Here is a 16,277-nt window from a genome sequence, read left to right as displayed (position 1 = left end):
ATGAATCAGTAACCAGCTGTTGTACCAGTTACACACTTTCTATATTTTCGAAGAGTTCCACAGTTTCCGTAGAAACTGTGAAGGTTAGATTCTTGCAATTTGCTTCCATTAAACTGTTATTTGCAGCATAGGAAAAAAAGAAGACAAATCAGTAACCAGCTGTTGCACTAGCTACACACTTTCCATATTTTCGAAGAGTTCCACAGTTTCCATAGAAACTGTGAAGGTTAGATTCTTGCAATTTTCTCCCATTAAACCATTATTTGCAGCATAGGAAAAAAAGAAGACAAATCAGTAACCAGCTGTTGCACTAGCTACACACTTTCCATGTTTTTGAAGAGTTCCACAGTTTCCATAGAAACTGTGAAGGTTAGATTCTTGCAATTTTCTCCCATTAAACCATTATTTGCAGCATAGGGGGAAAAGGGACAAATAACTAACCAGCAGTTGCGCCAGATACAGACTTTCCATGTTTTTGAAGAGTTCCACAGTTTCCATAGAAACTCTGAAGGTTAGATTCTTGCAATTTTCTCCCATTAAACCATTATTTGCAGCATAGGGGGAAAAGGGACAAATAACTAACCAGCAGTTGCCCAGCTACAGACTTTCCATGTTTTTGAAGAGTTCCACAGTTTCCATAGAAACTGTGAAGGTTAGATTCTTGCATTTTTCTTCCATTAAACCATTATTTGCAGCATAGGGGGAAAAAAGGAACAAATCACTAACCAGTTGTTGCACCAGCTTCACACTTTCCACATTCTTGAAGAGTTCCTCAGTTTCCATAGAAACTGTGAAGGTCAGATTCTTGCAATTTTCTCCCATCCAACCATTATTTGCAGCATAGGAAAAAAAAAGACAAATCAGTAACCGGCTGTTGCACTAGCTACACACTTTCCATGTTTTTGAAGAGTTCCACAGTTTCCATAGAAACTGTGAAGGTTAGATTCTTGCAATTTTCTCCCATTAAACCATTATTTGCAGCATAGGGGGAAAAGGGACAAATAACTAACCAGCAGTTGCGCCAGCTACAGACTTTCCATGTTTTTAAAGAGTTCCACAGTTTCCATAGAAACTGTGAAGGTTAGATTCTTGCAATTTTCTCCCATTAAACCATTATTTGCAGCATAGGGGGAAAAAAGGAACAAATCACTAACCAGATGTTGCACCAGCTACACACTTTCCATATTTTCGAAGAGTTCCACAGTTTCCATAGAAACTGTGAAGGTTAGATTCTTGCAATTTTCTCCCATTAAACCATTATTTGCAGCATAGGAAAAAAAAGAAGACAAATCAGTAACCAGCTGTTGCACTAGCTACACACTTTCCATGTTTTTGAAGAGTTCCACAGTTTCCATAGAAACTGTGAAGGTTAGATTCTTGCAATTTTCTCCCATTAAACCATTATTTGCAGCATAGGGGGAAAAAAGGAACAAATCACTAACCAGCTGTTGCACAAGCTACACACTTTCCATATTTTCGAAGAGTTCCACAGTTTCCATAAAAACTGTGAAGGTTAGATTCTTACAATTTTCTCTCATTAAAACATTATTTGCAGCATAGGGGGAAAAAAGGGATGACTCAGTAACCAGCTGTTGTACCAGTTACACACTTACTATATTTTCGAAGAGTTCCACAGTTTCCGTAGAAACTGTGAAGGTTAGATTCTTGCAATTTGCTTCCATTAAACTGTTATTTGCAGCATAGGAAAAAAAGAAGACAAATCAGTAACCAGCTGTTGCACTAGCTACACACTTTCCATATTTTCGAAGAGTTCCACAGTTTCCATAGAAACTGTGAAGGTTAGATTCTTACAATTTTCTCTCATTAAAACATTATTGGCAGCATAGGGGGAAAAAGGGATGAATCAGTAACCAGCTGTTGTACCAGTTACACACTTTCTATATTTTCGAAGAGTTCCACAGTTTCCGTAGAAACTGTGAAGGTTAGATTCTTGCAATTTGCTTCCATTAAAATGTTATTTGCAGCATAGGAAAAAAAAAGAAGACAAATCAGTAACCAGCTGTTGCACTAGCTACACACTTTCCATATTTTCGAAGAGTTCCACAGTTTCCATAGAAACTGTGAAGGTTAGATTCTTACAATTTTCTCTCATTAAAACATTATTTGCAGCATAGGGGGGAAAAAGGGATGAATCAGTAACCAGCTGTTGTACCAGTTACACACTTTCGATATTTTCGAAGAGTTCCACAGTTTCCGTAGAAACTGTGAAGGTTAGATTCTTGCAATGTGCTTCCATTAAACTGTTATTTGCAGCATAGGAAAAAAAAGAAGACAAATCAGTAACCAGCTGTTGCACTAGCTACACACTTTCCATATTTTCGAAGAGTTCCACAGTTTCCATAAGAACTGTGAAGGTTAGATTCTTACAATTTTCTCTCATTAAAACATTATTGGTAGCATAGGGGGGAAAAAGGGATGAATCAGTAACCAGCTGTTGTACCAGTTACACACTTTCTATATTTTCGAAGAGTTCCACAGTTTCCGTAGAAACTGTGAAGGTTAGATTCTTGCAATTTGCTTCCATTAAACTGTTATTTGCAGCATAGGAAAAAAAAGAAGACAAATCAGTAACCAGCTGTTGCACTAGCTACACACTTTCCATATTTTCGAAAAGTTCCACAGTTTCCATAGAAACTGTGAAGGCTAGATTCTTACAATTTTCTCTCATTAAAACATTATTGGCAGCATAGGGGGGGGGGGGGGAAAGGGATGAATCAGTAACCAGCTGTTGTACCAGTTACACACTTTCTATATTTTCGAAGAGTTCCACAGTTTCCGTAGAAACTGTGAAGGTTAGATTCTTGCAATTTGCTTCCATTAAACTGTTATTTGCAGCATAGGAAAAAAAGAAGACAAATCAGTAACCAGCTGTTGCACTAGCTACACACTTTCCATATTTTCGAAGAGTTCCACAGTTTCCATAAGAACTGTGAAGGTTAGATTCTTACAATTTTCTCTCATTAAAACATTATTGGCAGCATAGGGGGGAAAAAGGGATGAATCAGTAACCAGCTGTTGTACCAGTTACACACTTTCTATATTTTCGAAGAGTTCCACAGTTTCCGTAGAAACTGTGAAGGTTAGATTCTTGCAATTTGCTTCCATTAAACTGTTATTTGCAGCATAGGAAAAAAAAAGAAGACAAATCAGTAACCAGCTGTTGCACTAGCTACACACTTTCCATATTTTCGAAGAGTTCCACAGTTTCCATAAAAACTGTGAAGGTTAGATTCTTACAATTTTCTCTCATTAAAACATTATTGGCAGCATAGGGGGGAAAAGGGGATGAATCAGTAACCAGCTGTTGTACCAGTTACACACTTTCTATATTTTCGAAGAGTTCCACAGTTTCCGTAGAAACTGTGAAGGTTAGATTCTTGCAATTTGCTTCCATTAAACTGTTATTTGCAGCATAGGACAAAAAAGAAGACAAATCAGTAACCAGCTGTTGCACTAGCTACACACATTCCATATTTTCGAAGAGTTCCACAGTTTCCATAGAAACTGTGAAGGTTAGATACTTACAATTTTCTCTCATTAAAACATTATTGGCAGCATAGGGGGGAAAAGGGACAAATCAGTTACCAGCTGTTGTATCAGTTACAGACTTTCCATATTTTCGAAGAGTTCCACAGTTTCCATAGAAACTGTGAAGGTTAGATTCTTGCAATTTTCTCCCATTAAACCATTATTCGCAGCATAGGGGGAAAAAAGGAACAAATCACTAACCAGCTGTTGCACCAGCTACACACTTTCCATATTTTCGAAGAGTTCCACAGTTTCAATAGAAACTGTTAAGGTTAGATTCTTACAATTTTCTCTCATTAAAACATTATTGGCAGCATAGGGGGAAAAAAGGGATGAATCAGTAACCAGCTGTTGTACCAGTTACACACTTTCTATATTTTCGAAGAGTTCCACAGTTTCCGTAGAAACTGTGAAGGTTAGATTCTTGCAATTTGCTTCCATTAAACTGTTATTTGCAGCATAGGAAAAAAAGAAGACAAATCAGTAACCAGCTGTTGCACTAGCTACACACTTTCCATATTTTCGAAGAGTTCCACAGTTTCCATAAAAACTGTGAAGGTTAGATTCTTACAATTTTCTCTCATTAAAACATTATTGGCAGCATAGGGGGGAAAAAGGGATGAATCAGTAACCAGCTGTTGTACCAGTTACACACTTTCTATATTTTCGAAGAGTTCCACAGTTTCCGTAGAAACTGTGAAGGTTAGATTCTTGCAATTTGCTTCCATTAAACTGTTATTTGCAGCATAGGAAAAAAAGAAGACAAATCAGTAACCAGCTGTTGCACTAGCTACACACTTTCCATATTTTCGAAGAGTTCCACAGTTTCCATAAAAACTGTGAAGGTTAGATTCTTACAATTTTCTCTCATTAAAACATTATTGGCAGCATAGGGGGGAAAAGGGGACAAATCAGTTACCAGCTGTTGTATCAGTTACAGACTTTCCATATTTTCGAAGAGTTCCACAGTTTCCATAGAAATTGTGAAGGTTAGATTCTTGGAATTTTCTCCCATTAAACCATTATTTGCAGCATAGGGGGGAAAAAGGGACAAATCACTTACCAGCTGTTGCACCAGCTACACAATTCCGATATTCTCGAAGAGTTCCACAGTTTCCATAGAAACTGTGAAGGTTAGATTCTTGCAATTTTCTCCCATCAAACCATTATTTGCAGCATAGGGGGAAAAAAGGACAAATCACTAACCAGCTGTTGCACCAGCTACACACTTTCCATATTTTCGAAGTGTTCCACAGTTTCCGTAGCAACTGTTAAGGTTAGATTCTTGCAATTTGCTCCCATTATACCATTATTTGCAGCATAAGAAAAAAAGAAGATAAATCAGTAACCAGCTGTTGCACTAGCTACACACTTACCATGTTTTTGAAGGGTTCCACAGTTTCCATAGAAACTGTGAACGTTAGATTCTTGTAATTTTCTCGCGATAAACCATTATTTGCTGCATAGGGGAAAAAGGAACAAATCCGTAAACAGCTGTTGCACCAGCTACACTTTCCATATTTTTGAAGAGGTCCAGAGTTTTATAGAAATTGTGAGGGTTAGATTCTTGCTACTTTCTCCCATTAAACCATAATTGGCAGCATAGAAAAAAAGAGGATAAATCAGTAATCAACTGTTGTACCAACAACCCAATCAAACTTTTTCAACAGGAATACTTTGGCAGAAAAGGAAAATGAAGCATAGCAATTAAAAACAAGGTAATTCACAGCTAGTGAAATAAAGAAGCAAAACGCAAATGATTTCAGCCAAAATCTCTACTCAGCTGTCCTTAGTGCAAGAAGGAGAATAAGAAGTACATGAAGTCCAAGGGGCAATATGAAAAGACAAACCTTAAAATTGCAAAATAATAGAGAAGAAGTCCCTTTTTAAGTAACTGTGAAAAGACCATAGTTGGTTTTCACTGTTGTACTCATCAAAGAATATTTACATAGAATCAAATAGGTTGACACATAATCATTCGAAATGTGACTGAAATATCCAGAGATTTCGTTATTGTTTTCACTGTCAAAGAAAAGAATTTGTCACTATTGAACTGTCATTTGTAAAATACATAATCAGAAAAGTTTTTTTCTGTTTTATTTTGCGTTATGAACGTTGATCCTTTTATGTTGCCTTGCTTTTATCCATGCTTTTTTTTGCACTGAGGATGACTGAGCAGAGATCCTAGCATAAATACTTACATTTTTCTCCTTTTTTCATTGGTTGTGAAGTATCTTGTTCCTCTTTATCATCCTTTATTTTTTTATCATCCTCTTTTTCAAATGCTTAGGCACTGTGGTGTCAAAAATCGTTTATGGCATTGTCTAAAAACTAGTAAGACTTGTAATTGGCAAAGGCTTTTTACGATTCTTTCAATAATACACTGCTGATGGGGTATAGAATATGGTGTGAAGAAAATTGTACAGTTAAAAGGCATTAGCAAAGGTAACATATTTGAAAAAGTAGTGTGAACAGTAGATGTTTTGAACAAAATGTTGATCCTTGCTTGCTTTCTAGGGTCTTCAGTGTTCACTTTGACACAAGTCAAAATATATATTCTGTGTTTTATGTTAGCTTAACGTTTGTTTTAAATCATTAACGTTTAATTTAAAATCATATGTTTGTTAGCATTAACGTTTGTTTTAAATGAACAATTGAACACCTGAGATTGTCTGACTTAAACTTTTGTGTACTGCATTGAGCCTTGATAGGAATCGATTTTTATCCTTTTTGTCTAGATAAGTTTTATCCTACTGGAAAGTGCCCTGGTGTGAGAAATCATGGAGGAGAGTCAGGTTCAAAATGGAACAAAAATTTCATCCTCAGCAACTGAAGAAGAAAGAACCTCAGCAGAAGAGGATAAAGGCAAAAGAAAAGGTAAAATTTTGTAGTGTATCCCAGAAGTCATAGAACAATGAAATAAGAAAAAAAGCATTAAAAGAGCAGAAGAAGAAAAAAAACAACACAAGAACTTTTGTCTTCTTTATTAAATTTAAAGGCGTTTCTTAATCATCTAATAATGAGTATGGCTCCAAACTGAAGATGAGTATTAGTAACACAGTTTTAAAAGTAATTCATCTAAGAGGAATGGTGGACCAAAATACAAAATATTGTGTCTCTGTGTCATTATTTCTTCTTTTTATTGGTGTACACATGGGGGTATGGGGCTGGTCTGTGGGACCAATCTGCATGTATGTCTCTAATCTTCTTCTCCAAGATTGTTGACATAGGATCAAATTGGTTAACAAATAAACTGCAGGGAGAATATGGCAACTTTTTCTCATAAATGGCTCTTCTTAAAACAAGAAGATAGTTGGATGAGAAGCTAATTACTCATGGAATTGTTTGGAATCTTAATATTTGACTATCAGAATCTGTTCTAATTCAGAAGATGAGATAATAAGATGGCAAAAATCTTAGTCACGGGTTTTAGATTTTTATACTTTTATTTATGCTGAAGTGGCACTATATTTCTTTTGAAAATAATCTTCCTTCGATGTGCTATGATTTAATCAATCAAACAATGCAAAAATTAAGGATTTTCTACGCTAAAAATTTTATCAACTGGAGAATAGTCAGTCGACTGGGTCTTGGTTTGTTTTTATAGTATTAGCTTCTGCCCACCATTGGTAAACTATCTTGGTGTTTTGTAATATTAAAAAAAAAAAAATCACCATGCCATAAATGCCAGCGAAGGGGGTAAATGGTGCTAAGCTTAATATCGACTGTCGCTTAATTTGCTATTTTCAGTGGTTTCAGGGGTCAACCTTGGTGGCTTTTAATGTGGCTACTGTAAGTTATATCTCGTTTTTGAATTCTATCTCAGTCTAATGGTAATCTGAATTGTTCTTTTGATCTTGTCTTCAAGTCTTGGAAGTTTCTTTGTATTGTAATTTGGTTATCGTCTCATAATTAGTTTCTTTGTACTCTTGTTCCTGAGTACCCTCTTCTCCTCCTTCTCAATTACAGTGTTCTTTTCTCTTTATAATTTATGTTTCTCCACATTTCTCTCTCTCCCTGTAATTTTATTTTAATTTGATGGGTTAGGTAGTTTCTATTTTTTTCTGTTTCCAACTATTTGTAGGGGGATTGATAATAATTTTAAATGCTATATTTGTCTGACTATAAAAAACTATCAATTTTCTTTTCAGATGCAGAAATCCAAAGAATAAATTGAAACTGAATTTCTAAAATATAGATTTTAAAAACAAAAATTATACATTAACAGCCAAAATATTTGAAGGAATAAAGAAAAGTAATTATCTCATATTATTTTATTAAATTGTACTGTATGTGCATGATATGAAAAGAAAAGAGACGCGGTGAGAATGGTTATGGGTTCAGTGTTGAATTTAGTCCTGCCTTCAGTGGGACCCCTTTAGGACTGTAAAATCGTATTTTGCAGTATTAGATTAAATTATAATGTAAGAGTAATTGAATAAAATGAAGAGACGTTATGAACAGAGCTGTACAGTAGATGTTGAGATTGGTATTAATATCACGCTAAAGGAGTAGGTCTCCTTTAGGGACAATAAATTATTTTATATTTAATGCTAACCTAAATTAGAATATATTAGTTCTTAATAAAAATAATAGAGACATTATGACTAGGACGATGGAGCCAATACTGAAATTAGTACTGATTTCTCACTAAACAAGTAGGACTATTTTAGGACTATAAATTATATTTTGAAGTATTATATTAATTTATAATCTATGTGTATTTACATGAAAAGAAAAGAGACATAATGACCACAGCTCTAGATTTGGAGAAAATGTCAATATTGATTCCCTGTTGAAGGAGCAAGACTTATTTGAAACTAAGAATTTGGAATAGGGAACGTAACCTGATATCTAGAAGTTAGTATACCCTAACTTGGGAGTCAGTAAAAAAAACTTCTTTAACAACTATTTTAATGTTTATACAAAATGTTTCGGATTCATTACCTCACCATTAATATTGCGTATATAAAAGCTTGTTACTTTTAATTCTCTAAAATATCTAAGTTCAAATTGGTGTTTAATGGATTTGGATTGTTATCCTTTTTTAGTCTCCATTAAATTCCTCATGATTATTTTGCTATTAGCTACTTTTCCACTGACAAACGGGTTTGTGAATCCATAATCTGGATTGTAAATTTGCACTATACTGACAGTCTGGATAATAAACATGTTGTTCTCTTGACGATTAGGACCATGAGCTAATAAACTAGATTATGAATCCGATAACTTGGTTTGAATAAAATTGTGGATTTTGTTGCTTTATGGGTTTGCAAAATTTTGCTTTTCCACATTTTGTAATTGGACAATTCAGTTTTGTAAATCGGTTTATACGTTTCGAGAATCTGGTTTATCAGGGTGAAAGGCGTATTGCCATCTTGGGAAGTAGTAAATTGATTCTCACGCCTGAGTAATGTTTTATGTGTTTATAGTTGAGATTTTGCTGAAGAGTGTGGGGGATACGCCATTGGTAAAGAAAAAAAAATGGATGGTTGAGCCAGATAGAACTATTGGATCAATTATTACTTTTGTGAAGAAACTTGTTTTCCAAGATCAGAATGAATCTTTGGTAAGTGTTGACAAAAGACCTCTTATTACTAGACTTCCAAGTTTTAATAAAATTACATTAATAAATTTGGGAGGATTTATGTCTCCCATGGGCAGACTAGTCGATCTCTGTATTAGTATTATCGAGCCCAAGTCTTTGCTAGGAACTGTTATCCCCCATAAGGTGTAATCTGTCAACAAAGAATGTTGTAACGTGTATTTTATGGTATTTGGGTGTTGTAGTCGTAGATGCCTTTATTCTCCCTTTACAGGGAGATAAACTCTGGCCCTAAGGTAATTAAACTTTGGTAGCTTGCCTTAGGCTATGACCGAACTAATGAAGCGTACCGACTGGGTATGTTCGAGGGGCTAAAGGTAGAACGTAGAGAGGTTGTCTAAAATACAATACTTTTATTCAATTAACATATAATAATTCCAGATATAGATATTCTACTGGGACTGGCTGTCCCAAGTAGACCACAAGTCTCAGAAACTACAATAATATCTAATAAGATACTTAGACACTTACAATGATAAGACAAGATTTTGATTTTCTGTAAAATTCTCTCAAAAATATGTTATTTCACTTTGCTTTGAATTGAAGAAAAAAAAAAAAAAAAACTGCAAGAGTAGCCATTCATTATATATATATATATATATATATATATATATATATATATATATATATATATATATATATATATATATATATATATATATATATATATATATATATATATATATATATATATATATATATATATATATATATATATATATATATATATATATATATATATATATATATATATATATATATATATATATATATATATATATATATATATATATATATATATATATATATATATATATATATATATATATATATATATATATATATATATATATATATATATATATATATATATATATATATATATATATATATATATATATATATACATACACACACACATACACATATACACATACACATATATATACACATATATATATATATATATATATATATATATATATATATATATATATATTATGACTCATTTAATCTATTGACCGTGAAGCAGCATATGCTGCTTTAATATTTTTTGTGTTGCTATTTATTCATTTTTTTAAATTCTTGTTTTGTGTCTTCTTTCTTCTTTGTGTCATGGCATGCTCATGTTAGCTCCAGCTATTGTAGTGACTAGAGCATATTCTATTCATTAGAGAGAGAGAGAGAGATATATATATATATATATATATATATATATATATATATATATATATATATATATATATATATATATATATATATATATATATATATATATATATATATATATATATATATATATATATATATATATATATATATATATATATATATATATATATATATATATATATATATATATATATATATATATATATATATATATATATATATATATATATATATATATATATATATATATATATATATATATATATATATATATATATATATATATAGGTTTTTGGATCAAATTGTACCTTGAAAGCACTTTTAGTTTTTCGTGTATTAATATGTTTTTTTGTTGTTTTTTGGGCAAAATTTCGAGAATAAAGCAAATAAAAATGGGAGTATCCCAGCTTGGCTTATACACAGGATTTTATTTCAAGGGGGAATGAAATCCAATATGTAATATGTACGGAAATAAAAGAAAAAATTGTAGGAACTTCCTGATTTAGAGGAGGAACGATCCTTTTCCCCCTTCCTTGTATACATGGAAATTGTATATATCAGGTCTTGAATCAGGGCCAATTTAATGTATGAAAATCAGCTTCTGAATCCTAAGGTACGCATAAACAATTTCTCTTTTTTTCTATCTGCTATTCTTTTTGTTGTGTATCCCCCTAGATGGATGTAAAATAGATATTATTTCTATTTCAGTATATTTATGTCAATCAATTCTTCGCTCCTGCACCAGACCAGATAATTTCAAATCTTCTCAATTGCTTTGGCGCTGACGGAAGACTTGTTTTACACTATAGTCGAAAGCCTGCTTGGGGATGAATAACTGATCTGAAGCTCACCAAAAATTCTTGTTAAACTTGTTAAGACTGGGAAAATTGTTAAACATCATGAGCATTTTAAAAGAAGTTGCTTATTTTCTGTCTTTACTATGGGCTGTTGCCGACCTCCTTATTCACTGTCGTTGAAGCTTTCCTTTTATAGATATTACTTTGAATAAATAAATGTTTTTGTGCATACAAAAAGCATAAGAATCTCATATGCTCTACACTTAGAACAGAAAAGAGATGAATTTGGTTTGCATGATCTACAGGACAACTTGCTAAATGTTCGTTCACAACGTAGGTTAAAAGCACGGCTTACTGTACCGTTGCAGCTTTTCGCGTCTAGAGTATTCAGCCAATGCAAATTAACTGTACGCGTACATAATAAACCCAATCATTTTAAAAATTCTGTTACAATATGTGATAAATATTAGCGTAAGGCAAGGCCGTATCCAGGAGGGGGGGGGAGGTGTGAACCCCTTGGCGAAATATTTATCCGATTCGTGAAAACGTAACAAAAATGAATACCGTATAAACAAATTTTTGATGCGCTTTTAAAAGTTTTTTCGGGTCTCGAGTATTCAGCCAAAGCAAATTAACTGTACACGTACTTCGATCTCATGAAAATATTTATTTAATCCCACGAGAGACCACAGAGACGTGTACACAAAATAAACCCAACCGTTTTAATAAGTCTGTTACAATATGTGATAAATATTAGCATGAGGCAGGGCTGTACCCAGGAGATGGTGTGAACCCCCTTCCCGAAATGTTTGTTCGACTCGTAAAAACGTAACAACAATGAATATAAACTTTTTTTGATGCGTTTTTAAAAGTTTTGTTTGTACCTCCCCCCCCCCCCAAAAAAAAAATCCTGAATACGGCCTAGACGTGAGAGTACTAGATAGGCTCATGAGTTTTCTTCAATAAAACAAAGACTAATATCTTTGTTTGTAGAACCAGTCTTTGTAGGTATGTAGAACCAAATCTCTCAAACACGCAAATTATTATAGGAGGAGGGTGTTCTGGAACCCAGTCCAACAAGGGGAAAGAGGATCGCCTTGCCCCATTTTCGAGATATTCTTCCCGAGTATAGGTGTGACTACGGAAATAGTAAATTCAGAGTTTTCGTACACATTTAATCTGTGTTCCCAGGATTTTCCTGATAAGTCTTATATTTAGGACTAAGCATGGGCACTGTTTCTGTTTTCTGTTCTGTTTTTAAAATACCTGTTTCTGTTCTGTTCATGCAAAAAACCAGAAACAGATGACCTGTTTTTATTTACCTGTTCTGTTCTGTTTTTATAATAGCTATTTCATCCTGTTCTGTTTCTGTTTTTTTCCTACCTGTTTTTCTTCTGTTTCTGATTTTATTTAAGTGATACGAGAATGAGATATTTGAGAATTTTGAACTTACAAATTGATCTTTAAATCATAATTTGAAATTGTGTAGAAGCGTGGTTACGTCTCATGCGATTTCTAGAATCGGAACGTAAGTAAAATGATGGAACTCAGTCTGTCAAGCGTATCAAATAGTGCTGCTTGATTGTTTCAGCTAGGCAGAGTTAGGGACTAGAATTCAGATGATAGTAGGTATTTGCGTAAGTGTTAGCAGTGGCGAATCCAGGGAGGACCTGGCTCCCCACTCCAAGATTTTTTCTGGCACCCTCATTCCTTACTTTTTTTCATTCTTTTTTTTAGAATAAATTTGTCAATTTCGTCAATTATTGGTACCTTTGTCACATTGGGTCCCTCCAAGATTTTGCTCATTGGTGGCCTTGTCACATTAGGCCTCGCCAGAGATTTTACTTTAGATTCCGCCCCTGAATGTTAGGACGGTAAAGGTGCAATTTAATTCCACTAAAACGACGTATTGCTTACAGTATATTATTCCATCAATTGAGCAGGAAAGTTGCACAGTTACTGTCCAGGAGAAGCAGGATACAAACAAATCACTTATTACTGTGTATTCTGGTTCTAGTGGCAGGGATAGGGCATGTGTCTCCTACATTACATGGGAAATAATTTGCACCTTTAGCCGCGAGAACTTTAATCTAACTGTTTTTATGAAATTTATGCTGCTAAATAACATTGACTTGCTACGATTACCGTGCTGACCTATACATGATAAATACTGATTATTAATTGGTAAAATTCTCTTAAATGCTTAGTAAGAGAGCAATGTAAATGTATTGAAGTCTTGTCCAGTAGAAATATATGTTTTTACAAATCTTTGTTGCATTAACATAAAAAGAAAGCCAAATATACTTTTTCTCATGTGACTAAAATCATCTCTAAAATCAATAGAAATCCTTTCAAGGAAAAGTCTAGAGTTGAAACTAGCTGATTTTCTAGAAGGGACAAATTCTTATAAAATGCTGATATATTTTTCTCATTTAGTAGGATACCAATCTTCCGGTGAACACAGTATTTTTTACCATACAGAAGAAAAAATTCAAAAAATTAACACTAAGCGGTGAATTATTTCATGTATCTGTCTCATAAATACCAATTATAGACAAGCTTATTCCCGTAAAAATTAATACTGAGCTTCAAATGGTCTAAGTTGTTATGAAACCGTAGTTGGGATATGTAATTTTGCTTTTATAAGCAGACAGATGCTTTGGCTTATTGTGCCAACAAAACTGCTCAGGAGGCAATTGGTCCCTTTCCCCTAGTTGTACCAGTGAGGTGAAGGAGGTCAGGTATTCGGGTGGAGGTGCAATTTTTAAAATAGTAGGCTACTGGAAGGTTCTTCTAATTTTGTAAAAAAAAAATCCTAAAATCAACCTTTGTGCTAAGAAAAGCATGATGTCATTTTCTGATGACGACTTGGATGTTCCAACTAAAACTTCTAAGCTATCTCTCTGGGTATCCCATTTGAAAAAGGAATCACAGAAAGTATCAGGTGCAATTTCTGCAAACTGTCTCTAAAGGCTAAGGGAGTCTCTACCACGACATTTATATACCATCTTAAAAGGAAGGATATAATTGATGTGCACAAAAATAAAGTATATGCGGCTGGTGCAGTAAATAACAATTTCTATATTGTGTATCGAATAGGTGAATTCCAGAAACAGTTGGTTACTTACAATTTTTCATAATTTCTTGAATGAAATCTCTTTATTGTGCATACAAGAGGTGAATTCAAAAAAGAGTTTGTTACTTACTTACAGTTTCTTCATAATTTCTTGAATAAAATTTTTATATTGTGTATTCATGAGGTGAATTCAATTTTATCATAATTTCTCGAATGAAATTTCTGTATTGTGTATCCAAGAGGTGAATTCAAAGAAAAGATTGTTACTTACTTACAACTTTTTCAAGCTATTTTACATTACAACTTTTTAAACCCAAACCAACTCAAAGAAATATATATCAAGTCAGGCTGCTGCCCTAAAGAAAGCTCGCAATAGCAAAGCAAGTGACACAGAGGATAATGAATTAGTGAAATATAGAATAAGAAGAGTAGACATACGACCATTCCTTATTTCTAATCAATCAAAACAAACTTCTCTATGGAAGCTCTGCTACAAAACCTTGTTTAAAGACAAATCGGCACTTACTGTGTGATAGGCCAGATCTGAAACAGCTTATTTAAAATACAACAGGGGGCTTGAAAGCACCATCCTGGGGAACTGTGCATCATCACATAAATGTTGCTGCAAAAAAAAAGTTAAACAGAAGGCTGGTGAAAATGATTCAGCCTGCTTTTCTGTTCCTTTTTCTGAAAACTACGGAAGTGAAGAAACTTTTGCGGAAGAACCTGATTAGATTGATGCAGTGTCTACGGAAGAGGGTGGCGAAAGTAATGGAGAAGAATAGTGGGGAGTTGGGAGTTTCTCAGAAAACGAGGTCGCATAATAGGCTATCCGATGACATGTTACACAGTTTATCTGGATCCTTCAACATTTGGAAGGTTTTCACTTGGGGGACGTTGTCTGGTCTTTCAGTCTTTGGCACCATTACTGTAGAATATATTAAGTAATGGTGCAGAGACTGCAAGAGACGCCACTCCAACTCGCGTTTGTACTGCTGAAGTCCTTGAGGCTATGGTAGAGTCCGATGGGGAAAGCTAATTCCAGTGGTTTTTGGATACAACAGGTCTCAAAATCGTAAGACGCTCCTGCAGTGTTAGCAGCTCTGCCGTAAATGCCTTAAGATCTTTTGAGGAGAAACTGCTAGTCTATTTTTTAAAGTGTTGTAGAGCTTTCCCGTAAGGTTTTTCTTCTTCATTAATTTACATAAATACAGTAGTGCAAATTTATATAAATCCTAGTGCAAAAGTGCAATTTTCTTATATTACACCTTTGAATTATTGTCAGATCCAGATTTTCTTAGGCGGGGGGGGGGGATCGACTAAGAAATAAAATTAGTATTATTGGATTTTGTGATTATAGCTAGTTATAGTTGAGGATGTCACTATCCTTTCTCCTTTGGGAATGGATTATGAAAACGAACCTACATAATCAAAAGCATGGCTACTCTTATTCTTAAAACAAAATTTTAAACAGTAACAATTTCTAAGATAGAGCAAGTGCATGCGTTGGAGAAAGTACTTTCTGCCGCAAAGCAACGGACATTTTAAAAATAGATTGTCAAAAGCTACAATTGTCGTTATATTTGCATCCCTTTCAAAACCTATTCAAGAGAAGAGAATTATTAAAGAAAGTATTATGTAGCAAAGAGTCTAAGTTCCTTTGAAATTCAGAATTTGAGAAATTTCACATTACTTATTTTCTTAAGAATGAATTTGGTGGAGGGCATAGAACAATATTTTGTAGCGCAAAGCACCGTAAAAATTTCCGAAGTACCCTTAAACCATTAATTTGTCTTTTGAAAAATGTTTACACAAATTGGCTTGGAAATAATTAATCTTAAGAGGCTGTTTTAAGCTGCAAAGTAACAATTTTTTTAATTGGCAGTAAGAAGTGTCATTTTCCCGTGCATTTTTCTTCTTTCTTACTTTTGTTTAAGATGACTTCCACACATCTGGATAGAGTAAGGGGGAGGGAAAGCATGGTCTGGAGGAGAAAATTTTCCCCTCCCAAATCAACTATATGCTCTGCTTAAATACTAATGACTTTGAGCTGACTGCGTAATTTCATGCTGAAAAT

At 33.8% G+C, this 16,277-nt stretch overlaps 1 protein-coding gene across 1 annotated transcript; it reads left to right on the top strand.

Moving 5' to 3' along the window:
- The first annotated feature begins 6,287 nt into the window (after positions 1–6,287).
- Atg12 (Autophagy-related 12) lies at positions 6,288–11,361 on the top strand. Its single transcript, XM_089103024.1, has 3 exons — positions 6,288–6,426; positions 8,982–9,118; positions 11,036–11,361. Exons 1-3 carry the CDS (start codon positions 6,330–6,332, stop codon positions 11,156–11,158), a joined length of 357 nt encoding a protein of 118 aa, XP_088959150.1. The 5' UTR covers positions 6,288–6,329; the 3' UTR covers positions 11,159–11,361.
- Positions 11,362–16,277: the final 4,916 nt, after the last annotated feature.

This window comes from Artemia sp. Qi Xiang Cuo, chromosome 17, assembly GCF_049724085.1.
Source record: "Artemia sp. Qi Xiang Cuo chromosome 17, ASM4972408v1, whole genome shotgun sequence".
Lineage (NCBI taxonomy): Eukaryota > Metazoa > Arthropoda > Branchiopoda > Anostraca > Artemiidae > Artemia > Artemia sp. Qi Xiang Cuo.
This window is presented reverse-complemented; position numbering and strand designations above follow the sequence as displayed.